Source organism: Larimichthys crocea, chromosome XV, assembly GCF_000972845.2.
Source record: "Larimichthys crocea isolate SSNF chromosome XV, L_crocea_2.0, whole genome shotgun sequence".
NCBI classification, from domain to species: domain Eukaryota; kingdom Metazoa; phylum Chordata; class Actinopteri; family Sciaenidae; genus Larimichthys; species Larimichthys crocea.
Genome location: NC_040025.1, coordinates 19,671,534 through 19,694,942, shown reverse-complemented (window position 1 = coordinate 19,694,942; position 23,409 = coordinate 19,671,534). Strand labels below are relative to the sequence as shown.

Below are 23,409 nucleotides of genomic sequence, written 5' to 3'. Positions count from 1 at the left end.
AAGACTCCTGCTTTCGTCCACAGGGGCCGACAGAATTACATTTTTTTTCCCAATGCTGATTTAAGGACCAATGTGGTGTACACCAAGTATTTTCTGAAGATAAATGAGGCCAGCTAGATTTTATCATGTATTGAAAGGAATTATTTGAGGAAATTATGATTCTCAGACAGATTTTTATGATCAAATTTGAGGAAATTATGATTCTCAGACAGATTTTTATGATCAAATTTAATCTCATTTTTATTCAATTTCTAAAAAATCTTTTAAGTATCTGTTTAGGAACAAAAACACCCAGCTCTAAATTTAACACCAATCAAAATCAGATGTCACCAACATCTTTTAGAGTAGCAACTCACGTTTGATATTGATGGTTAAACATCCAAACCTCTTAGTGCAGCTACACTTCGTCAGGCATAGTGAGAGTTTATGACCTTTGAAAAATTATATACAAATGCCCATAGGAGTCAGCTTTTAAAGTAGACAGGGGCAGACTGCAGGAATGAAACTGCATGCATACAAACCCTTCAGTCTGAGTTAAATGATGCTGAAAGCATAACAGAGATTTCAGGCTGTCAATCTTTTACGGTGAGGGGTTTTCTCTAAAACATTTAGAGACTGTGAAAATAAACAGCAAATTCTAAACAATCGAGGCTTTTGCATGGCTGTGCCAACAAAAACCTAAACACAGGAGGGGCTGATGTGGCATTTCATACAAAAGACCAGCACTATGGATCGGCAAGACGAGGAAATGAAGTGATGCCTTGTAAGACTCCATTAACAACATCTGTGGGGGTTTCAGACTCATCAGCTAAATTTAGAGTGCTCGTATTATGTGATGTCTGCTTATGTATGCCAGTGTATTTGTTAAAAACATTTTCTAACATTAGCTACGTCGTTTCAGCAGCCAAGTGTCTCTCAGCACGAGTACCCAGGTAAATAAAACCTTAAGAAAATCAGTCTCCCTCATCAGATACCTAAAAAACGCCTCATCTAAAAAACACCTGGTGTATGTCTGCAAGTCACTCACCACTCACTGAGACATAACTTAATTTGTACTGTGAGGGGTTTTTCCTCAAAGTGGCCACGCATCACCGCACATTCACATTTTTACCTTTCCTCTACTTGAGTTATCTTATGCTGTGAACTGCTGAATTGTTCCAACTGCCTTAAATATTTAATGTTTCAGACAGTTATCGTGACTAATTTCTTTCACATTTTCCACATATGACCTTTTTAATTTGACCTTCTCAGCTTGGTAATACATTGTGAAACTACCTAAATACGGAAAATGGCATGTGTTCTGCATAGAACGGTCAGTATGAGAACTACAGACAGACAAGTCTGTACATTTGTACAGTCGATGTATGACAGCTACTGTTTGCCATTAAGAAGGTCAGCTCCAGGTCATCAGACAGACATCATGGCTGCAGAACACAATGAGGTTGAACCTTCTGTGTGCACAGTGGGCAGCATGCCCAATGGTTGTCACATACACGAGTGTCATGACTGGAAAGTTTCAGTTGAGTTACATGTGTGCTGTTCTACGTATGCAATGACATGTTAAACCTGGTCCCATGTGAATGTGCCATCTCTGATTATGGCTGATGACACCAGCCATCACATGACTCCTTCTGAGGACATTGACATTGAAAGGTGTAACAATTTAGCCTGCCAGTTCATTAGCAGTGTATATGCAGGAACACTGAAGTCAAATTCAATACTTTTTAATACATACATTTTGCGGCCGCATTGCTAATTTAGGTTTTAAATAGCTTTATCAGTGACACATTTTAACTTACATCTACTATACACTGATTGTAAGTTAGCACATTTAAACAGTCTTAGTTTGTGATAACTGATTGGACTATTGTATCAATGCAACAGAATACACTGGCAGGCTGGAAACTTCTATCATCACAAGGCGGGTGGGTGGTGATGTAGCACCTACATGGCGAAAGTACTCAGGAGGTGAAAGAAGTGGGTTTGTGATCAAAAAGCTGTTGATGTGCCCTTGAGCAAGGCATTTAACCTACAATTAATCCAGTAGAGTTGTGCTCAGTGAGCACAGAAGAAGACGACAGAAGGTGGTTTTCAAAGTCAGAATAGAAAGTAAGTATAGTGTACTTTCTCTTGATCAATGCAGATTAAAACTGAAAAAAAAATAAATAAATAAGGGAATAGTGATGCTGTCGTTGCGTGTTGTCGTGGATCTGCTGTACTGTGACACACAGACATAATCTGGACAGCCCAGACTCTGGCAATGACATGCAGGAAGAGGAGGAGGTGGGAACACAACTCTAACTTTTCTTTCACCTTTCTTCCCTCCTTGGCCCAGACGATTTGGGCCATGCTAGTCTCTCACCCTCCCTGTCTCCCCAGTACCCTTGCTCTGGGCGCATCTAATTGAAAGCGATCTCGGGGCTGAGAGAGTTCCGTTCCTTCTCTAATCCCTCCACTGGGGGAGGCTCACATGGTCTCAATTACCCCCACCCCACCCCAGAACACTGGGTCCCCTCTCTCTGCTCTCTCTCTATCCGTCTCACCGGCCTGCTCCTCTGCCAATGCACCGGCCCGGGCCCTTTTTCAGCAGTTTATGTTATTAAGCACACACTGCCGAGTTCCTGTCCTTCACAGGGGCCTAGAGATGTTATCTCCCCTGCCGCCGTATACAGTTACCTCCAAAATATTCCATAAATTAGATTGGGATTGGCAATTCGGAATATAGAGGTGGAGGCTGAGGTGGTCAGGGATTGGCTGGGGATGGGAGGGTGTGGGGGTTGGCAGTGAGGTTGAGGATCAGGGAAGCGCGGTGTAAGTAATAGCATAGGAGGATCTCCTTGTGTTTACACTGGATGGAGAACCACTGGGAGGTATGTCACTGGCAAAGTGAAGGTGAACAGAGGAGAAGTGGAGGGTGCTTAAGAGCTTTGGGATAAGGAGGAGAGGAGACCCAAAACCAGTTCCTATTTGGATAGAGATTCTTTTAGAGGTGGAGTTGAATATCTAGTCTGAAAAGAGTTAGACTGGGCATTTATTGGGCTTGGGGGGGTTGTGTGCAGTGATACGCATGCATCCTCTCCTCTAATTAAACAAGGCTGTATTTGGACAAGTGACTTTTCAAGACCTGAACAGCTCTGTCAATCCGCAGAGCATGGAGAAAGGTCCTGAGCCAGGACATCCGCGGCCAATTAGATTAGGAGGAACCTGTGAGGTCTTCAAACAATGGGCTCTCAGAGGATCTGCAATAACACAAACATGGCCCCTGACACACTGCTCCAGCACTTCAAAAGAAACCATTATGGATCTTAGTTGAAGCAGTTAAGGATACATATTAACAATCACAAATTAATTATACTGGCCCCCTAACTGCTAAAGTTCAAGGCTGTTTTGACTCCAGAAAACAGACCCCAGAAATTATTCTGAGTCTATTAACCAGCTCGTCATACAGACAGAAACTGAATTCCTAATTATTGGTTGGTTTTTAAACATTAAACTGCATAAACAGCTGTGAATTGCTATATAACCTCCTGGCCTCCATTTAACACAAATGAAACAGTGTAATCGCAAACCAGACCAAAACAGGGAGAAACATGTAGCAACTTCTATTGATTACAGCCAAGCAGCTCCCAAATCTGAGCTGAGAAAAAGTATTGTAGCAGTAATATTGGTATGAGACAGAAACACTAACAGAGAGAGAGCAACTCAATGAGACATTGTTTGGTCCTTGTTCAGTGGGCAGACATTCAGCTAAGCTAAGTAATAAAGGTATGAGCCAGCATTAGAAAAGAAAAGAAGAGGGAAATTGGGGCACTGGGTCTGGGTCAAGGGTTCAGCCTTAACCTTGGGGGCTGACTGATTTAAATTCGGTTACCAGCTTGACTCCATGCATGGCTAATGTGGCACACTGTCCCTTTAATTAGGGCTGACCTCCTAGGGAGGCAGCATTACTTTAAAGCATTTCAAGACACAGCACCTAATGATCTGAGAAGGGTGGGGAATCAATCGAAAATGAACTCCTACCAACTTGCTAATTACCACAGTCCACATTCAGTAAGAGCTCTATGGGAATTGTAAAACTTTATTGGACTGGGAGAAGAATGGAAACACAATACTGAACAACAGGAGCGAAACGGCAGCTCCAGCCTTAACATCGGTTTTATTAAGGAAAACACCACAACCGACAAGTTTTTCAAATAATTTAGACAGCTACTGTTGACCAAACACAGTAGCTCTGGTAACAGTTATCCAGCTAAAGATGCAAAGAGACTATATGGAAAATGTTTGTTGGGAAATTTGGGATGAAATCGCATTTTTTTTGCCTACCCATTTGCTTCAAACTATTATCAACAAACGTACTGTAGTTGGCAGAGAAATGTTCTAAACTCTCTACCCACTCACCTGATTTTGTTCCAGCCACTTGGGATTGACATCTCAGATATGAAATTGGTAGGCAATACTGTCTATCCTTGCATTAAAACATATCAAAATCACTTCAGGGAAGTTAATATAGCACATACATAGAATGATAATAATAATAATAAATCATTAAATCTGATAAACTTTTGCTACTATTTTGGCTCAATAATGGTGTTATAGTTGAAGTTATTCTGTGGCTGACTGGCAGTTATGTTTGGCATGTTCTGTAAGTGACTGTGAGCTACAAGCTATTGGAAAGCAGATCCATTTTAACATCTATGTGTAGAATATTACACAATACAGTAAAGGGTAAAAAGGTGCACAAGATCTGTTCAAGAAATGTTTTAAACTTATTCAGTGGCAAATGACATGTTCAGTTGTATTTAAAATGTGTCAAACCAAATGTGTGTGTTTCTTCCCTCAAACACCAATCGGCATCATCCCGCAGCATTTTTTTGTCAGGGACAATCTGTTTTTGATTTGAGTTTCCTGATACATATAAAATTCACCATGTTGAACGAGAGTGTTGCATTGGAGGCAAAAAGGAGCCCCTGAGCCCCCGATGATAGGGCACCAACTCCTGATGTGGAGCTGCAGAGGCTGCCTGTGTTTGTCTGTCCTCCACTCTGGAACATGTGGTTTTAGTTACAGAATGTTTTACTGCTCAACAATGTTTCTGCCTTGGAGCTCGGCACACTGCATAAAGACTACTTTGTCCCCTGATGCCCACACGGGAAGAGTCTGCCTCATTGTACACACACACGCACACAGGGTGATGATGACATCACCAAGGCCATTGAGCCCACGATAAAGGTACTATTTTCCCCCCAGACACTTTAATAGTGCCTTGCCCCACTGTACCCCTTCTAAAATAGCTCAACTAAAAGTCAAAACTAATATTTTCAATACTGTCCATTTCCACTGTGCTGGTATTAAAGTCTGCCTGCCTGCATGTCCGCTATCCACCACAGTACCGCTGCATGCTAAAACAGCACATGGTTGTACCAAAACGCAGGCCTATGACAGACGGATCACTGGATAAAAGCAAAACCAGACGTGCCACCATGCCATGTGCACAGTACTCAAACTAATAAAGATCAGACATACCGAGTAGTGCATTTAATAAAAAAATAAAAATGAAACAAGAAAAAGTGGAATTACACATGTGCACATGAAAGCAAATAAAACTTCAATACTGAACTGTAAATTACTGAATTGTTACAATTGGATCCCATCAGCCAATAATCCTGTTTGCAAAAGTACAAAGTCAAAGGGGTGACAAGTGAACACATTTAATATCACTAACACAACATCACGCCTGCACCTCTTTTCGTTCACAGTGGCCTTTTACAACAAGAAAATGTGATTGTGATCTCATGGACCTATTTGAAGAAGGTGATTACCACACCCAGGAGTGCAAAGTGAAAGGCTATGGCCGAGTTGGAGGATGTCTGGCATGAAGTCACTGCGGTTGTCACTTGGCACACTGAAATCATGTTCTTCAGTGCCGAAGTGGTGCTAAACACTGGTCATATGCATTGACAGACCTGGTGCAGAGGGGCCACTTAACAGCTTCTACCCTGTGCTATGTTTAAACTCCATTTCCCAGCAGCAAATCCACCCTGGCCAGCAAGTCCTGACTAATACTGGGGTGGCATAGAGAAACACTTAATAAATGAAACTGTATTTCTTTTATTCTGTTTTTTTTTTTTTTTTAACATTGCCAAACTGGGATGTCAGCTGTCACTTTATTTAAAAATGTTATTAAAGCAGGGATTTATGGATTATTTCAATCACACAGGCACAATTGAAATTGTAGTTGTAAAGTGTGCAGCAAATGACTGCATCAGATACAGAGCAGTTGCTTCAACTGTGTTGGAACTTGAAAGGTCCACGCATAGGCCAGATATCTTCCCCAAACAGTTCATCACAGCATCCACCCTACACCCAAAACATTTTGCCCACACCCTGAGGCCAACAACATGTGTAGCATTCGGTTGCCTTCTAACCCTGGACATGGTAACAGATGGGCGAGGGTCAAAGCTGAGTCAGAGAGAGCCATCCAGGAATTCTACAGAGCGCCAATAACATCTCATCGCAACACAGGAGAGGCTGAAAGGTTACATTTGTTCGACATTAGTGCTTGTTGGGTTCAATGCATGGACCGGAAACCTCACACCTGCTGGTGTCCGAGGTTCAGCCAGCCATTGCTGTGACACAGGCTGTTTTATATCAAAGAAAATCTGTTCAACGACAACGCAGAATTTTTTTTACTTCTCTGAAAAATAATGCATGTTTTCTGACAAATCTATTCTCATGTACTCACTGACAGCGTCACATGCCCACACACACTAAATCAGATTGGAGTAAATTAGAAATTACTGTGATGAAAAAGGAAAATGAGGGGAAAGTGCCATGGATTCATTTAATTAAAGAGTTTCAAATCCAGCACTAATACATTTTGCTGTTACTAATTTCACCACAGCTGATTCACCGATGTTAGTTACAGAAAAGTTACAGCTAACATGAAAAATAAATATTCTCCACCTGCTTCATACCTAGTGACCAAATACTGTGATGTTGTGTGTGGTTTACTGTCTGTATTTTAGCTTTTTAAAATGTTATGTAGCCCTTATGATGAGAGGCCTTAGACAGATTTCTTCACAACTGATCACAAAATAACTGTCATTGGTAAAAATAAATAAATAATGCATTTTAAAAAGGTGTTGATCTAAAATGGGTATTATCATTTTAAGCAATACACAGTTGTTTAGAGTATAAGAGATTAATTGTTGTTGCTGTTTTTGTCTAATCTTTGCTCACACAAAGATCAAATTCATTACTTACCTCTTACTTGGATAACAGCAGGTAAAGCAGCTTTTTCACTGTGTGAAGTGGCTCCAGAACAGTAATCTGTCGCCATCTTGTGGCAAAATAAAACAATTTTCACTCTAAACGGACCACTGGACCCTTGCCATTTTTCAGTAAAAGGACTCGTTTCAGGTGCCATGGTGTCATTATAGATTCATTTTTTGGAAAGAGACACACAGTATAAATATTTACTGAAGAATATCCTACGTAGAATAAAATATATGCAGGTTTATGCTGTTAAATGTCAACAGCAAGTGAATCAAAGTTTTACCTGCCTTGCAAAACTCCATTGGCATCTGCCCAGCAAAGTGTTCCCTCTTGAAATTTGACTCAGCATAACCTGGAAAAACATAAAAAAATCAAACGATGACCTTTATTCTGAAGCTTGTATCATCAATCACAGTTTTATGATACATTTTAATAAAATGCTTGAATGTGCTATATTGTGTGTTTTTTCATGTCAATTCCCTGTCTACTATACAGGTCCATTATAATTCAGCGGCTCAACTCTTTCAGTGTAGTCTGTCTCTGTTTATTATGTCATCTATGGTATTTTCTTTGACATATAACATATGTGTGAGGCATTTATACAAGTTTCTTTACCCCTCTAAATACCAAACAGTCACTTGTCTTAGCAACATTTCAGGAGGCTCATCAAAGAAATTCCAATATTCTATTAAAACAGAGGTTGTGAGAAAAGTGTTAACAACCAAGGTGAAAACTCTTGAACATTATGGAAGTAATCTGGATACATCAGAGCAACAGTGGAGGAGAAATGAAAGATAAGGTTGCTGCCATGACTTGTTTGCCTGTGCTGCTAATGATAATTAACATGCAAATGAGCCCTGGGAGCAAAATAGGAGCATAGTGGTTCTCTGTTAATAATTACTGTGGAACATCATGGTTATAAATGAGATCTTTCCAGGTACAAGACAGGACAGTAATTGGGGTTGTGACTAAAGAACCGAGAACATAGAAAAATGTTATAATAATGGTTTCTGTTCATTTTATGTGTGTCTGTTCCCAGGAGAAGGTGGTCTATAGTGGCTATAGAGTATGATCCTAATTAAAAATATTTTTGGTCTATTTTTGTCAAAAACAAGAAACCACTAAAAGATCCATCTTGGCTTGTCCTCTGTGTATACTGAAATGAAAGCTGATTTCCCAGATTTACAATTAAGTAATCAGATAAGACATAAAATAGTATGATCCTTTATTGATCCCCCTGGTGTGAAATGCTGGTGTTACAGCAGCACAAATAAGTGCTTATGTAAAAATATAATCAGCTAGACAAATGGATTTCAGGAGGTTTATCCAGAAGAGCATCATGGTGCCATTGATTTTAAAAAATGTCATTTTTGTATGCAAAACTACACCAGAATACAAACTTAACACCAATGTTTAAGGTGGAATGGAAAGCCTTCAAGAAAAAGACTTTCTTAAGGAAAGCCTGGTGATCTGGTACAAACTAAATATTCAGATTAACAGCTTTTATTTCCATACAGTGATAAGAAGGCACAGACTGTAAAGAATATATCAAAAACCAAATCACCTTACGATGGGCAGAAGTTAATTTTTTTTCAAGCAAGGACATCCAAAAACAGGCTGCACTAATATTCCCATTGCGCTCACTGAGGAGGCTGTATTGACTTAAGAAATAACTCTTAAACTGTCTCTTCCATAACCTCATCACATCATTTAAAAGCACCAGCTACAGTGAATACATCAACTAATAGAACAACCATATACTTGAAAGCTGTATATAGTGTATATATATTTTTTTATTTTGTTTATCACAGTTTTCATATATTTATATATTTATGTATTTTTCTATTTTATTTTTGTTTATAAGTATTTTTATCTAACTTATGTACTGTGAGTTGCTGGAACAAATTAATTTCCTGGTGTGGGATCAATAAAGTCCATCTTATCTTACAACAAGATGCAAAATAATTTTGATCACACAGTGATCAAGCTGTTTTGCATGATGGACGGCTCCCAGGTAGTCATTTCAAACAGGTTTAAATGCATCCCATCAACCAATGCTTTGTGTTTTTTTTTTTTTTTTGCTGAACACATAAAACACCACCCTCTATTAATTTTCCTCCTCTTTCTTATGACTGTGGTGACATCATACACACAGGCTGCACCAGCATATAGCCTGTGGCTGTCCTTCATCACAGTGTAGGTACAGAAACAGTGCTGAGGCCACAAAGTGGGATGTTTATTTTACTCTGAAAATGAAATAGGGCTCGGGACTTCACTGGCTCTCCAGTCCAAAGGTAAATGGATCAAATTCATATATATTCAATCAGATCTTTTACAATGTACTGAATGTCTCATGTTAGCGTGCATACACTATTCTTTGCAAAGTATACTTCTAAAAGCTTTAACTCTCAATAAACTAAGCCACTAAACTAAACTAAAGCTCAGACAAATCCGCATATAACTGTTTTTAAAGCAAGTTAATGACTATATCAACTGTAATGCTGCCATTAAGATGGCTTGTTTACCTCCACCTAGTTGTAATGATTAATTTGGCATTAACTTGGGCATGCTCCGTTTTTTAAAAGCACAAACAAACAAACAAAAATCTACAAAGTGTCAGTCAAATCTGAATATCAATATCGTTTTCATATCGTTTCAGTGTTAACTACACAAACAAATGAAGTGGCACCCTTCACAAGCTAGTTTATTTATGTCCCACTCTATTATGGAGTGAAATTTGAGCACCTTGCCGTCTTGATAAAGATAAACTTTACTTTGTTAGCATCCAAAGTTATATCATTTAAGCTCTCCCTGTGGGACTATTAAAAAGAATAATTATTTACAAACATTTGGCGATTATATTTTAATTTAATTTAACACTAATAGAACGAGCCTACCTGGAGAGGAGGTAAACTTTTCAGCGATAGTTCAGAAGACGTCGACTGAAGACAGGTGTGTGTAAAATACAGAACCACGTGACGGAGCGCAGGTACACGAACAAACAAACAAACAAACAAACAACAAACAAACGTAATACAAGATGGCGACTCATTTCTTCTTCGCTATTCCTGAAACAGCGACAGCCTACGCTGCAGTGTTGGCATAGTGGACATAGTCGGAATAACAAGTTGTTCAGCTCCATAATCACACACGAAGTGTAAGAGAGACAGAGAACAAAAAGGGAAATTAATAAACCCACACACATTCACAAAAGACCTAGTCAAAGCAGAAATAGTCGGGTAAACACACGTGTTACCAATGATACTAATTAAGGTTCAGCTCCATTCTGCTCCATTCTAATCCACGCAGGGAAACTGTGTTCAATACAGCAGCTTTCAAACGGTAAGTTAGATAGTAAGTCATAGCAAGACAAACATTTGAACACTATAAAGGTTGGATAGTAAAATCCCAAGAAAAAACTTTAACACTATACACTTATATTGACTGTTACTTTAGAGTTAGTCATATGATTTAGTAACAGGTCCCTACATATTCCCATACAGCAGATGGCAGGATGCACATTTAAAGTTAGTTTAACCTTTTCCTGCAGTAAACACAAAAAAAGAGAAAGAAAAAGAGGAGACAGTGATAAGAAAGAAGACATAGATATGGGGCACAAACACTGGGCACAGAACAGACCAAAACAGTGACAGAACATTATCGTGAGAACAACATGGAACAAAGTTGTTTTGCTGTAAACTGCTCAAGTCAGATGAGCGATGGGTGGAAACTGTTCAAAGCATCCCTTCCAGCTACAGAGGGAAAGGTTTAGCTGGAGACGATAAGAAGACCTGACCAGAATCCTGATGGATGTAGGAGATCAGAGAGCTTGTTTAGTGCACATTTCATCTCCAGTGACTGTTTACAGCTTAATGTTTCATCTTGTAGTTGTCAGGAACATCTTGACTGATTGCAGGGTTGTTTCATCCAAATTTTGAATAAAAGAAAAGAGCAAAAAGTAATATTTTCACTTTCCTCTAATCTTTCCCAGGATCTTCTGATGTTTCTGCTGTCCGACTTGTTTGTGCCGTTTATATGTTTACACATGGTAAGCACAAAAATCACAGCAACATTTCACAGTTACTTTGGATAATCCACAGTGCCACTGTGGACAGTTTTGATAGCAACTGCATATAAATGTGCACTACCCAGGACTTACGTATAGTTTTTTTCAATGTTGTTGGCATAACAAATGAAATTCAATTTGAAATTAATTTCTCGATTGTGCAGAGGTAGAGGCAGACATTTCAGAAGCAAAAACAAAACTCTTTGTCTTATGTAGCTGGTAGCTAAACTAAGACAATAAGTGTTACCATGTTATATTTATGAATATCAGTATTTTCTGGCCTTAATGTCAAATTATCTTATATCAGAGAAACTATAGGCTACTTAGCACTCTGAGCAGTCAGGGAACCATATCATTTTTCAATTGAGACCGTTTGCACTAACAAGCATTTGATGCAGGAGATGTTCAGTGGTTAAATACATGACTACAGCTGAAGTTTCAGTGTTCAATCCACAATAAACAGTAAATATATTATTATTTTGTGACAGTTGTCTTTTACATAAAATTACGTTTTGTTGTGTAACTAAGCAAACAGAGAGGACATTGCATTAGCCATTATGCTTTATTTAATACTGAAGTGTAGCAACCAACAATGACAAGTGATCCACATCTTAGTTACTGGCCATGACCTGGAAAAAAAAAGAAAAACATAAAGATATTATTATAAAATGCTCCACTAGAGGGTACTACAGTACCTGCACATCTGCATCATAACATTCCTACACTTCTCAGTTACAGAGTAGATCAAATTAAAATTGGACATTAGTATTACTGTATTGTAATTTCATTGAATAAATCCTGGAAAACTATTAATACAAAGAAAACTATTGAATAAAACAATTACTCGGATTTTGTATAATTCTAACAGCCACATATTAAGCACAAACATGTCCAACAGTAGTTTAAAGTCTTTCTCTTTTTTTTTTTTTTGATTTGGCTTCACTTACGTTGTTGATCCAGCCGATGTAGGCACTGACCCTAGTGAAGACGGAGGGCTTCTTGGGGTAGTTGCAGCCCATGCTTGAGCCGAAGCTCACCACACCGTGGACGTCCCAGGAGCCATCAGGGTTCTGACAGTTCAGAGGGCCACCAGAGTCTCCCTAAAGTGGACCAGAGACATATGTGAGTGTAAGGCTGGGATTTAGTTTTACAGGAACTTTTATTGAACATTATATATATATGTATGTAAAATAAAATGACTCAAACTCACATTGCAGCTAGCCAGCTGTCCATCTCCTCCAGCACAGATCATGTTGTTGGTGACCAGGCTGCCCCACCAGTCTGGCCTAGTGCAGGTAGAGTGGCTGACCACAGGGAGGAGGGCCTGCTGCAGGATGTCGGCAATAGGACCTCCAGCTTTAGAAGAGAACAGTGCAATCAGATTCATGGCTGCAATCAAGGCCACCCAGCCTATTTCACTATTCCACTAGGCCCAGTTTTCATTCAAAAGTGAATGAAACGGGGTGTCGATTAGCTCAGTTGGTAGAGCATCCGCCCCATGTACAAAGGCTTAGCAGCAGCCCAAAGTTCGAATCCAACCTCTGGACCTTTGCTGCATGTCATTCCCTATCTCTCTCTCTCCACGTTCCTGTCACTCTTCAGCTGTCTCTATCATAAATAAAGTTTGAAAAAGCCCCCAAAATATCTTTAAAAAAAGTGAGTGAAAACCTTTTAATTTGTTTTCTTGTTGAAAAAAGATTATATATCATGTCTGTTTGTATAAGGTTGTATAACATTTTGAATTAGTGGTGAGAAAGAGGTCTAACTCAATTTCTGTATTGCAAGATCTAACTCTTTATATACTTAGATTAGTAGGGGAAAAGTCATTATCCAAAAGAGACTGGACAAATCATAGGTTGTTCACTTGTTCAAATTATTGGCCAGTAACATTTCAGTTGATGATTAAACCTTTGAGTCCTATGTAACTTTCTTTGGTTGGCAAAACTCACTCCAAAGACGGCCCCAGCCAGTCACGTAGCAGGGAGCATTGTTAGGCATGATGTCACCAGAGGTGGGAAGACAGGCAGCCATGATGCTATCAGTGAACATGACAGGAGTCTGGAGCTTGATCAGGGCAATGTCGTTACTAAAGTGCAAATACCACATTTAGAAACAGAATGTTAAGAACATGGTTAAAGTAAAACAAAACAGTAACAGCAGCATAATATATAGAGTCTACTCGACAAGCTGAAGGTGAACGACTTAACCCACCGGATTCTGTAAGAGTCCCAGTTCTCGTGGACGATAATCTTGGCGGGGCTGATGGCCATGGAACCAGCCTCATTGTTGTTCTTCAGATTGTGTTTTCCCAGGTAGACTCTGTAAGTGCGACTGCTGCTTGACCACAAAAAACACAGGTACACGGGTCAGAGTTTATTTGGTCTGGGATTTATTTAAGAACTCTTTATGAAAACATCCATCTTATAACAAGTTATAACAAGTACCAATACAGCTAACGCTATTATATCGCTCTAGGACTACTAACACTGCCAAAAGCCTACAAAAGTGGGATTACCAATTAGTAATATTCAGATTTCAGAAGTTTTTAGCCGTACCCGATGCAGTGAGCAGCAGTGAGGACCCACTCGTTGGAGATCAGGGTGGCACCGCAAGTGTGGTAGAAGTTGCTGCCACTCTTGTACTGCAGAGACGCCTGAAGAGAACACACAAGGACAGTACACGCATGTTTTATGACTGGAGGAAATAGACAGAAAAATAGAGAAGAAAAATATATTAAAGCAGCATACCTGCCAGGGCCAGCTGTTCTCACGAACATCATCTCCACCAACCACCCTGGTGACAACAGGAGGGTAGGTGGGCAGGCCACACCCGTAGGCTGAAACAACAAAAAGAAACAACAATACAGAATATAGAGATTTATGATGGTGTCTTAATACCAACAATAATTGCAATTGTATCCTTTAAACATAAAAATGCTTCAAAACATTATTTTTAGCATAACGATATAATGTGAATCTCAATGCTTTCATATCAAATGTTGACAACGCTTTGTGTAGAAAGAATGTGAAGAGTCGTATGCAGCAACACATTTAGTCATCTAAACAGAACTCACCGCCGGCAACAAACAAAGCCAAGATCACGAACTTCATTGTGACTGTCTTCAGCAGACGTTCAGGAGGCTCTGCTCGTCCTTATATAGCGCTTTAACACACCTATTTAAAAACTTCAAATGTGTTGCTTAACATTCCCCCTAGAGCAGCCAGGAAAAGTTGGTGGAAAAAAATAAATCAACCTTGGAGATAAGTAACCGCAGATATTCTCAAATACACCTTATCGGCCCAACTCAACCTCTGTGTGAACCTCACAGGTGTCTCACTGTGAGCTGGTGAGGTCTTTACATAAGAGATGATATTTACATTCTTTGGTTCCACATGTTCTGTCTTGTTCTATTAAAGAAAATAAAAGTGTGAATTTATTTTATATGTGAATGTTTCCAGGCTTTGACTACAGATGTCAGTTTCATCTCAGAACAGGAGTTCTGGTTTCAGTGTATCTTGTATTTGGATATAAACAATCTTACTACAGAACAGAGCTGCTAAATATGTAAAAGGGTGCACTTTGTTAAATTCTAGAAATATTTTGGGGCAAATCAGAATACATACAGCAACGTAAATAGTTTAATTACCCCAACACCTGTGTTTTAATGTGATTTTATGCCACATAAAACACTGCAAATACTGTAATAGAACATTACTGTTTTGCAGACATAATTCTTAGCATTAAATATAATTGTATTAATGAAAAATGAATGCTTTATCAAAGTGGAAAATTGATTTATGTGCTTTGTAATAATTATTTTTGTTGATTGATATGATGAAAAGGGGGAATGTACCTCTTCTAGTGCATTCGCATGTTTGATACTTTGTGTATTTACAAGAAAAATACATCTAGACAACAATCACATATTCATAACTGTTGCAATATTTTTTTATTTTTTATTATTATTATTGTATAATATATTTATTGCATTATTGTGATGCAAAAGTCAGTGGAGAAGAATCACAGTTTTATCCACTAAATTTAAGAGCAGATATTGAGATCAAACCTTATGAACAGTTTTTAAACAGATATACACTACTCACAAAAAGTTAGGGATATTCAGCTTTTGGATGAAATGTCACCTAAAATGCACATGTCCGACTGGTCAGTGTTTCAGTACTTATTGCATAACATGCTGTTCTCTAACAAGGTGATTAACCACAAAACTCACAACAAGTGCCTGATCCATGAATTGGACACTAAATGTTCTGGTTCAACGTCAATTTGTATTTAAACAGTCCTCTTCATCATGCTGTTCACATTTTGACATCATGAGACCAAGACGACACCTAACAAGGTTTCAAACCAGATGTACTCAAGGGTACAAGGGTAGTTGCCACTGAGCTTAGAGTGTCACAGAGTGTCATCAGCAGGTTACAATAAGTCGACTTTTGTGTTGTGGTATACCCACCACTGTTGTTAGCTTTTGTTTCAAAAAATGGTTTGAGATGAAGAAATTACAATTGCATGCTTCTACTTAAATGCCCTGCTTTCATGATATAATATCAATGTAGCATGAACTTGTTATTAGTACTTGAACTATTAACTATGTACTGATTATTTGCATTTAAGTACTACAGTACAGTCACAGGAAATGTTCATGAGCAATGGAAACTTCCACTACTTGAGAAGGCAATATATTTCTTTAAAGGGAGTAGGGAGGGCTACATGGATGGGAGCAAGGCGCTTTGTGTCAACTCTTGATGATTAAAAGTTAAAAAAACACTTCAAAAAATATAAATCACACAACTCCAGGACACTTTGGCCTTGGCCTAGTATTCCTGGTCAGTTCTGGCCACTCTGATATCCATTTAGCTCCACCCCAAACTGTACAATTTGTCAGAGGGAACATTTCTGAGAATTTGATCCAGTTTTTGTGGTTACATAACATCACAGAAGGTATAAAGGTTTTACTTTAAAGTGTAGAGATACAGACACGATGAAGTTTGTGGTTTTCGCTCTCCTTGTTGCTGGTGGTAAGTATCTTTCACACGCAACATTGCTATAAATATCTGCTTTAAGTCACGTTCATGTACAGTTTCTCAACAAACTGAAACAGTTGTCTGCATTCATTCTCAGTTATTAAGAATCTGTCTTTGTCTGTCCCCTCAGCCTACGGGTGTGGCCTGCCCACCTTCCCCCCTGTGGTGACCAGGGTGGTTGGAGGAGAAGATGTCAGGCCTAACAGCTGGCCCTGGCAGGTAAAACATGCTGTGTGGGGAGTGACTCAGAAAACAAGACATCAACTGTCTGAAAAAAGATTTATTTTAGACTGCAGACTTCAAGAGAGTAAAGTAATTGTAGTCTTAGACCTAAAATGTAAAGTGAGGAATGTGATATATGTGTATATGAGTATGTAGACTAAAACTCACAATATTAAGCTATGTGGAATCACAGAAAATATTAATTTCAACATGCTTTACAGAAGGCAAATAAATGCATTAAAACAATGTTGAAAAAAACAATAACAAAGGACATAAATAAATGAATGTAGAATAAAATAAGATTAAATAAAATACAAATAGACAAAAACATAATCAAGGCTAAAATTGAGATTTATTTATATCGGACACTTAAGTAGGAGGCAAAAAGGGCACCAGTGGAGACACAGCTTCATCTAAGCAGTACGTCTTTGAGAGCAGACACAAGAAACAAAAAGACAAAATGTAGTGAAAGTTCAGTGTCTGTCTGTTTTAGATTTCTCTGCAGTACAACAGACAGGGAGAATGGAGACACACCTGTGGAGGTACTCTGATCTCTAGCCAGTGGGTTCTTACCGCAGCTCACTGTATCAGGTATGAAACAAACTAAATAATTTCGCGCTGATACAAATATAAAGTAAAGAGTACGGACTAAACTTGCTCTGTATGGAAAGTGTCATGAGATAACTTTTGTTATGAATTGAACTGAAATATATTTATTACTGTATTAGCAATCAGTGGCTTTTCAGACTTGATATTCTTCTCATATTCTTCTCTCAAACATGCAGCAATGGCAGGGAGTACAGAGTGGCCATGGGAAAGCACAACCTGGTCCAGACAGAGGAGAGTGCTGTGTTCATGGGCACCGCTAACATCATTGTGCATGAGAAGTGGAACCCCTTTTTCATTCGGTAAAAATGACTTCTCACTAAGGGTCTAGCAATAAATTCACTGAAAATCTAAAAAATATAAGATAATATGCGGAAACAAACAGATGCATGTTAATGGTGATTCAAAATATGTGTGTTTCCTCCACAGTAATGACATTGCCCTGATTAAGCTGGAGTCTCCTGTCACCTTCTCTGATGCCATCATGGCTGCTTGTATGCCTGATGCTGGCGTCGTCCTTCCCCATAACGAGCCCTGCTACGTCACTGGATGGGGTCGCACCTACAGTGAGTGCACAGGCTCCTTCCTCTCTTTGATACAAAATCAGACAATAGTTCTGAAGTGGTATTCAATAATCCTATCTCAAACAACAAACTATATGAAACTGTGTCAGTTACATTAGTTTACATTTAGATTTAGTTGTTTTTTTTTTTTCAATTCTTGAATTTAGCTTTGGTGGATTTGCCAGTTTCCATGTCCGTGTCACCTGCTTCATGGCAGTCGCACGTAATATGTTAAAGAGATATATCTCAGCTAATATTGTTGTTATCACAGTTACCTAAGGTTAACAGGATGGATGGACAATATCCGTTTGCTTGATCCTTTCTAACCATACTGTTACAATCTGATGAAACATCTAGCTTGTCAAATGTTTTGTTTCTCACCCTTTCCTATCCTTTCTATTCATTTCTCCTCCACACAGCCGGAGGTCCCATTGCTGACATCCTGCAGCAGGCTCTTCTGCCAGTGGTGGACCACGCCACCTGCACCAAGCCTGACTGGTGGGGTTTTCAGGTGAAGGACACCATGGTCTGTGCAGGTGGAGATGGAGTTGTGTCGGGCTGCAACGTGAGTCTAAAATAATAAAAATGACACAAAATGACACATCATATTGCAACACCAATGTTTGACATAAAATTCAGTATTTCAGAGAAATGTCTGTAAGTTAACACTAGGCGCACTCAGAGTGTTTTTAAAGGGCATGAAGTTATTGCTTGTTGCATGTGGAATTTGCACACTGATCATATGTTTTCTGTCACATGAATCAGGGCGACTCTGGTGGACCTTTGAACTGTCAGAACACTAGTGGTGCCTGGGAGGTTCATGGCATTGTCAGCTTTGGCTCCGGGCTCAGCTGCAACCTCGCCAAGAAGCCCACTGTCTTCACCAAAGTCAGCTCCTACATCGACTGGATCAACTCTGTAAGCTCCAGAACCTCACATTAAATCACTTGAGGGTGAAGTCTTGAAATCTTTAGCTGTTGCTTGCTTTATGTTATTATATAGATTTAAACAATCTAGATCAATTCAAATATATACTGTATATATATTCCATGTTGCTGAAAACATGATGGTGCACTAAATCTAACATGTCTCTTTTACAGAAAATGGTGGCCTACTGAGAGGACAGACTTTCGGGGATCATATAAAATAAATAAAATGTGGAACTATAAATGAAATAAGATGTTTGTGTCATTTCATGTTTTGTACAATTTTCTGTCTTAATTATCAGGTTAGCAATTTCACAAAAAATATGATTTTTACATATCATCTTGTAAGTTTTATCACTTAAACAGCAGAAAGGGATCCGATGCTTCCCAGTGTGAGTAGTGATGGGAAAACCCTATCACCAACCACATGCTGTGCCCTCTGTCTCCAAACATCTGTTTGTTTTTCTGCAAGTCAGCCGGGTTTTTGAGGACAGATGATACACTGCTTAGAAGTTGTTAACATACACTATAAATACAAGCTATTTCTACACAACACTGTAGAACAACACTACGTACTCTACAGTCATGAGGAGCCTGGTGGTTCTCACTTTTCTGGTAGCTAGCGGTAAGACAGCTTCAGTCTTCTCACATAACTAAAACTCATTTGTTGTAGTAATAATCCAGATGAATAGTCCCTTAATTGTTTTGTAAAGCTGTTTTATTTAAGCTACACTGAGCTTTGATACTCATTCTATATTCTATAATTAATCAAAAATGTGCTATAATAAAACAACTACCTGCTTTTTAAAGTGTCTATTCTGGTTAAAAAAAATAAAAATAAAAAAATAACAATATAAATTACTAACCTTGTGCCAGTTTATGGATGTGGCCTTCCCACCTTCCCTCCTGTGCTGAGCAGTATGGATGTGGCCTTCCCACCTTCCCTCCTGTGCTGAGCAGGGTGGTGGCAGGAGAGGATGTCAGGCCTCACAGCTGGCCCTGGCAGGTAAGGTGCGCTCTAAATGTGTAAAAACATATTCACTCTGACAGCCACAGGGCAGTATGAACGCTACATTTCCATTTCACTACGACAGATAGAAGTGACACTTACACATTTACTCACTTCTGTCATAGAGATGACAGATGAAATGCGTTTGTAGGGTGCTGGATTGAGTGACATTTTAACGTGTAGTAATGCTCTGCTCAGATCTCACTCCAATCAGACAGCAGTGGGCGCTGGAGGCACGTCTGTGGAGGCAGCCTCATCTCTTCTGAATGGGTCCTCACTGCTGCACACTGCATCAAGTATGTTTAACTTCCCTTGAGGAAGGTTGTCAGCATAATCAAATTTACAATACAGCATGGAAACCTAGGGTGGGAACGTTTTTAAACATAGTTGTTTATGGTTACAAATATTTATAGTAATATTTGAACTAGGAACAAAGTCATTTTTCAAGGATTAAGTATATTTTTATTGTCCTTGAGGCCAATAATAACAGGAACAATTTAATTTTTAAGTTTATTGATCCTGCATCTTGGAAGTAACTTGAACTACTTAGACAGGAGGTGGCCAGGATCAGCCAGGAAAGACTGGGCCTTCTTCAAATACTTCAAATACCAAATACCTTGTACAGGTGTGGAAGGTCATTTAGTTTCATTTTGCTGCACACTCAAAAGATAAACTGCTAAATGTGAACTGTCCCTTTTTCTCCGAGGGTTAGTACCCCCTTGTAACTTGATGATGATCCAGTTTTACCTAATTATGAACTTTCACTACTGTGATTTAATACGCCCATGATGAAAGCATATTGTTTAAACCAAAGGTCAGTGTTAGGAAAGACTCCTTTGCCAAACAGGAAATGATGCGTTTGGCATTTTTGCTGTTGCTTTTGGGAAGGAACTGAAAAACAGGGTAGTTCTTCCTAAAATTGGAAGCAATGCCACCATGCATGACCAGACAAAAAAAAGAGTGGCATGTAGAGAAACCTCACCTCAAAAAACACACTGCTTACAAAGAAGAAGAGACCTCAAGAGCCAGTTAAAAAATGTTTGGTCACTGAAACAGCCATGTATTACCTTTGCTGGATTGCGAAACATGTGCAGCCCACCATTGGCTTAAACATAATGTTGTGGCGACAGGCAGAAAAGTCAGTACTACTGTATGATCCCTCTACGGAAACACTGTGTCATCTGCCATCCCACAGTGACCGCTACAGCTACAGAGTGCAGCTGGGTAAGCACAGCCTGAAGGCGAGCGAGGAGGGCTCAGTAGCTCGGATGGCAGCCACAATCGTCACTCATGAGGACTACAACATCATGCTAAGCCGGTAATAGCAACAGCCAGTGTCACATCATGAGTGAACAGGTCACCGGTTCATTTGACATAGGAAAAATAATAACACAGCATAAACTATGTTTTTATTTGCCATTACTTCCTTAATGTGGGTCTATTGTTTTTGTCTTTTGCAGTAATGATATTGCTCTGATCAAGCTGTCTTCCCCTGTCATCTTCTCTGACACAATAATGCCTGCTTGCCTCCCAGACCGGGGCGTTGTCCTGCCCCACGATACTCCCTGCTATGTCACCGGCTGGGGTCGACTCTCCAGTGAGTAAACACACCTCAGCAGAATGAATCACTGCATTACAAATTTCAAACCTTGGACTCACTGACCAGCCATTTTAATAGTGTCTAGACAGTGTCTGAGCAGTTGTTGAGGATATTTCACAACCATTAATTGCCTGCAATAATAAACAGAGACCATATCTGGGGTAGGAGTTCAATTTCTACTGTAGCTACCAATGATGAATCTATGATTATCCTCATAAATGTATGTTGAAAGAAATGATAAGAGGGGCAGGGCGTAGATACAGTGCATTCATTTGTCCTAGTTTCAAGGAATGTGCCACACTGCTGCAAATTCTCACTTGACTGAACACAGACACAGTGAGGTGATAGTTTTGACTTCACAAACAGGATGAATGTTGTTTTTATGATTGGGAAACTCAGCTTGATTATTTTTATGTTCCTCTTGAGATTTTTGATTAGGTTTAAGTTATGTGTTTTGCTCAGATTACTGCCTTTATAGATGTAGATATATGATGTGAAAAATGTGATTTGCAACCCTCTTATCAGTGAAACATATAGCCATGTGTGACTGTCCTGTGAGCGTCCTGTCTTTAACTGGTAGTACTAAAGCTTTGGTACTACCAAACCTCTAACTTCAAACTCCTGTAAAAGACCATCTACAGCAAAAAACTATCTCCATCCTGCACCCCATCTGACACCCAAGTGAACCCCCCCTCAAAGCAAAATCTTTTCTTACCCAAGTTAAGCACGTTTCTCCCCAACAGCCAGCGGTCCTCTTGCTGACATCCTGCAGCAGGCTCTCCTGCCAGTGGTTGGTCACGATACCTGCTCACAGCCCGACTGGTGGAGCGTCCTGGCAACGGACAAGATGGTGTGTGCCGGAGGTGATGGCATCACTGCTGGGTGCAATGTAAGTTCAAAATCATGAAAGGTTATTTTGATGGCTGATTACGGCAATCACCATCTGTAACAATTCAGTCTAGGAATTCAAGGAAAGGGTGTGAAAGGATAATTAACTATGACTAAATGATTACTGGTAGCCATACCGCCTCAGTGTCTGTACACATGCTAGCATACAATGTGTGTGCTTACCCACAGGGAGACTCTGGTGGCCCCCTGAATTGCCAGAACCCTGATGGCTCCTGGGACGTCCATGGTGTGGTGAGCTTTGGCTCCGGTCAGGGCTGCAACGTCTTCCAGAAGCCCACTGTCTTCACACAAGTCAGCTCCTACATCAACTGGATGAACACAGTGAGGAACTTTTTCGTGATTACCTTGCCAGGATAAACAATGTGGCCCGAAGAAAACAAAAGCCTTGCCTTTCGAAAACAGGAAGTGTATTATAATTGTGTTTTCTATTGTTTTCTCTGCAGGTAATGACCACCTACTGAGGAAGCTATTTAAGTGCTTTTGTCAGAAATAAGAACAACTATAATTTATGTGTTGTCTCATTTATTTATTGCAAAAGGAAATTGTATGTTAATGTAACTAAGTGCTGTCCATGTCCTGAACAATGAAAAACAAGAAACCCTTTCTTAACTGTAACAACTAGCTCCAGATGTTTCACTCAACTTTAGTTTTCAATATAGTAGCTGCATATTAACTAAGAATTGGTGAACAGTAACAAAGTGAGAAAATATGAATGTTGAAATGTTCAGTGGCATATGAGTGAACATGGAGTTCTACTCAAAGCAAAATACACTTCCGGGTTAATTAAATACTTCCTTTTATTTCTCATAAAATATTCATGAGATACATTTGTTTTCACTCATCAGAAAAATAGAAATAGAAAAAAAGTTATCATAGAAAAGCACATTTTCACAGTACATATAAAAGAAATATAGTATTAAGTAATAAAAAAGGCACTAATAAATGAAACATAGGACAAACAGCAATTGTGTACTAAACAAAGCAGAAAGTGACAAGTAAAATCAAGATACTCAATGTTTCATCAATGTAAAACACTTTTCTACACAGTAATACAATCAATCATGTAGTTAACTGGTCCCTTGCAAATGAGGTACAATGAGTTTGTCTGCAGCACTGAACATGATGAAATGAAATGATGATTAATACACTCTGTGGCAAGTTTCAACTTCAAAAACAAGTCGGAGAAATGTA

At 39.2% G+C, this 23,409-nt stretch overlaps 4 protein-coding genes across 6 annotated transcripts in view; 2 read left to right on the top strand and 2 right to left on the bottom strand.

Annotated features, from left to right (window-relative positions):
• Nucleotides 1-10,337, bottom strand: part of prdm16 (PR domain containing 16) — a 247,692-nt gene extending 237,355 nt beyond the window's left edge. The window contains exons 1-3 of the mRNA XM_027288338.1: nt 10,173-10,337; nt 7,559-7,627; nt 7,264-7,339 (exon numbers count right to left, since the gene is read on the bottom strand). The gene's annotated coding sequence lies outside the window, so the exon portion shown is untranslated. The remainder of the gene's footprint in view (nt 1-7,263; nt 7,340-7,558; nt 7,628-10,172) is intronic.
• A 1,547-nt stretch (nt 10,338-11,884) lies between these two features.
• LOC104920226 (chymotrypsin-like elastase family member 2A) lies at nt 11,885-14,555 on the bottom strand. The gene is made up of 8 exons (XM_010732416.3): nt 14,415-14,555; nt 14,089-14,177; nt 13,897-13,994; nt 13,553-13,675; nt 13,291-13,427; nt 12,552-12,697; nt 12,289-12,441; nt 11,885-11,970 (listed from the first exon to the last, which is right to left on the bottom strand). The coding sequence occupies exons 1-8, from the start codon at nt 14,449-14,451 to the stop codon at nt 11,953-11,955; spliced, it is 801 nt and encodes a 266-aa protein (XP_010730718.2). The 5' UTR covers nt 14,452-14,555; the 3' UTR covers nt 11,885-11,952.
• A 1,707-nt stretch (nt 14,556-16,262) lies between these two features.
• LOC104920225 (chymotrypsin-C-like) lies at nt 16,263-18,970 on the top strand. Of its 2 annotated transcripts, XM_010732415.3 has the most exons (8): nt 16,263-16,377; nt 16,514-16,602; nt 17,099-17,196; nt 17,391-17,513; nt 17,641-17,777; nt 18,194-18,339; nt 18,540-18,692; nt 18,875-18,970. In XM_010732415.3, the coding sequence occupies exons 1-8, from the start codon at nt 16,341-16,343 to the stop codon at nt 18,890-18,892; spliced, it is 801 nt and encodes a 266-aa protein (XP_010730717.2). In that variant the 5' UTR covers nt 16,263-16,340; the 3' UTR covers nt 18,893-18,970. The 2 variants fall into 2 exon arrangements, with proteins under 2 accessions (XP_010730717.2, XP_027144089.1); XM_027288288.1 differs by lacking the exon at nt 18,875-18,970 and having other exon boundaries at nt 18,540-18,716.
• Nucleotides 18,971-19,254: 284 nt separating this feature from the next.
• LOC104920224 (chymotrypsin-like elastase family member 2A) lies at nt 19,255-22,727 on the top strand. 2 transcript variants are annotated; one of them, XM_027288289.1, is made up of 9 exons: nt 19,255-19,325; nt 19,414-19,415; nt 19,620-19,706; nt 19,908-20,005; nt 20,905-21,027; nt 21,170-21,306; nt 22,053-22,198; nt 22,387-22,539; nt 22,662-22,727. In XM_027288289.1, exons 1-9 carry the CDS (start codon nt 19,286-19,288, stop codon nt 22,677-22,679), a joined length of 804 nt encoding a protein of 267 aa, XP_027144090.1. In that variant the 5' UTR covers nt 19,255-19,285; the 3' UTR covers nt 22,680-22,727. The 2 variants fall into 2 exon arrangements, with proteins under 2 accessions (XP_027144090.1, XP_027144091.1); XM_027288290.1 differs by lacking the exon at nt 19,414-19,415 and having other exon boundaries at nt 19,271-19,327.
• The last annotated feature ends 682 nt before the right edge of the window (nt 22,728-23,409 follow it).

Bases quoted from the DNA above. Each gene is read 5' to 3' on its own strand.
- LOC104920226 (XM_010732416.3), bottom strand. From the start codon at position 14,451: ATGAAGTTCGTGATCTTGGCTTTGTTTGTTGCCGGCG. The intron at 13,676-13,896 runs GTACGGCTAAAA...GTGGTCAAGCAG, and splicing joins ACTGCTGCTCACTGCATCGG to CAGTCGCACTTACAGAGTCT. The intron at 12,442-12,551 runs GTGAGTTTGAGT...GGTCCACTTTAG, and splicing joins GACAGCTGGCTAGCTGCAAT to GGAGACTCTGGTGGCCCTCT.
- LOC104920225 (XM_027288288.1), top strand. From the start codon at position 16,341: ATGAAGTTTGTGGTTTTCGCTCTCCTTGTTGCTGGTG. The intron at 16,378-16,513 runs GTAAGTATCTTT...CTGTCCCCTCAG, and splicing joins CGCTCTCCTTGTTGCTGGTG to CCTACGGGTGTGGCCTGCCC. The intron at 17,778-18,193 runs GTGAGTGCACAG...TCCTCCACACAG, and splicing joins TGGATGGGGTCGCACCTACA to CCGGAGGTCCCATTGCTGAC.
- LOC104920224 (XM_027288289.1), top strand. From the start codon at position 19,286: ATGAGGAGCCTGGTGGTTCTCACTTTTCTGGTAGCTAGCG. The intron at 20,006-20,904 runs GTATGTTTAACT...GCCATCCCACAG, and splicing joins ACTGCTGCACACTGCATCAA to TGACCGCTACAGCTACAGAG. The intron at 22,199-22,386 runs GTAAGTTCAAAA...GCTTACCCACAG, and splicing joins GCATCACTGCTGGGTGCAAT to GGAGACTCTGGTGGCCCCCT.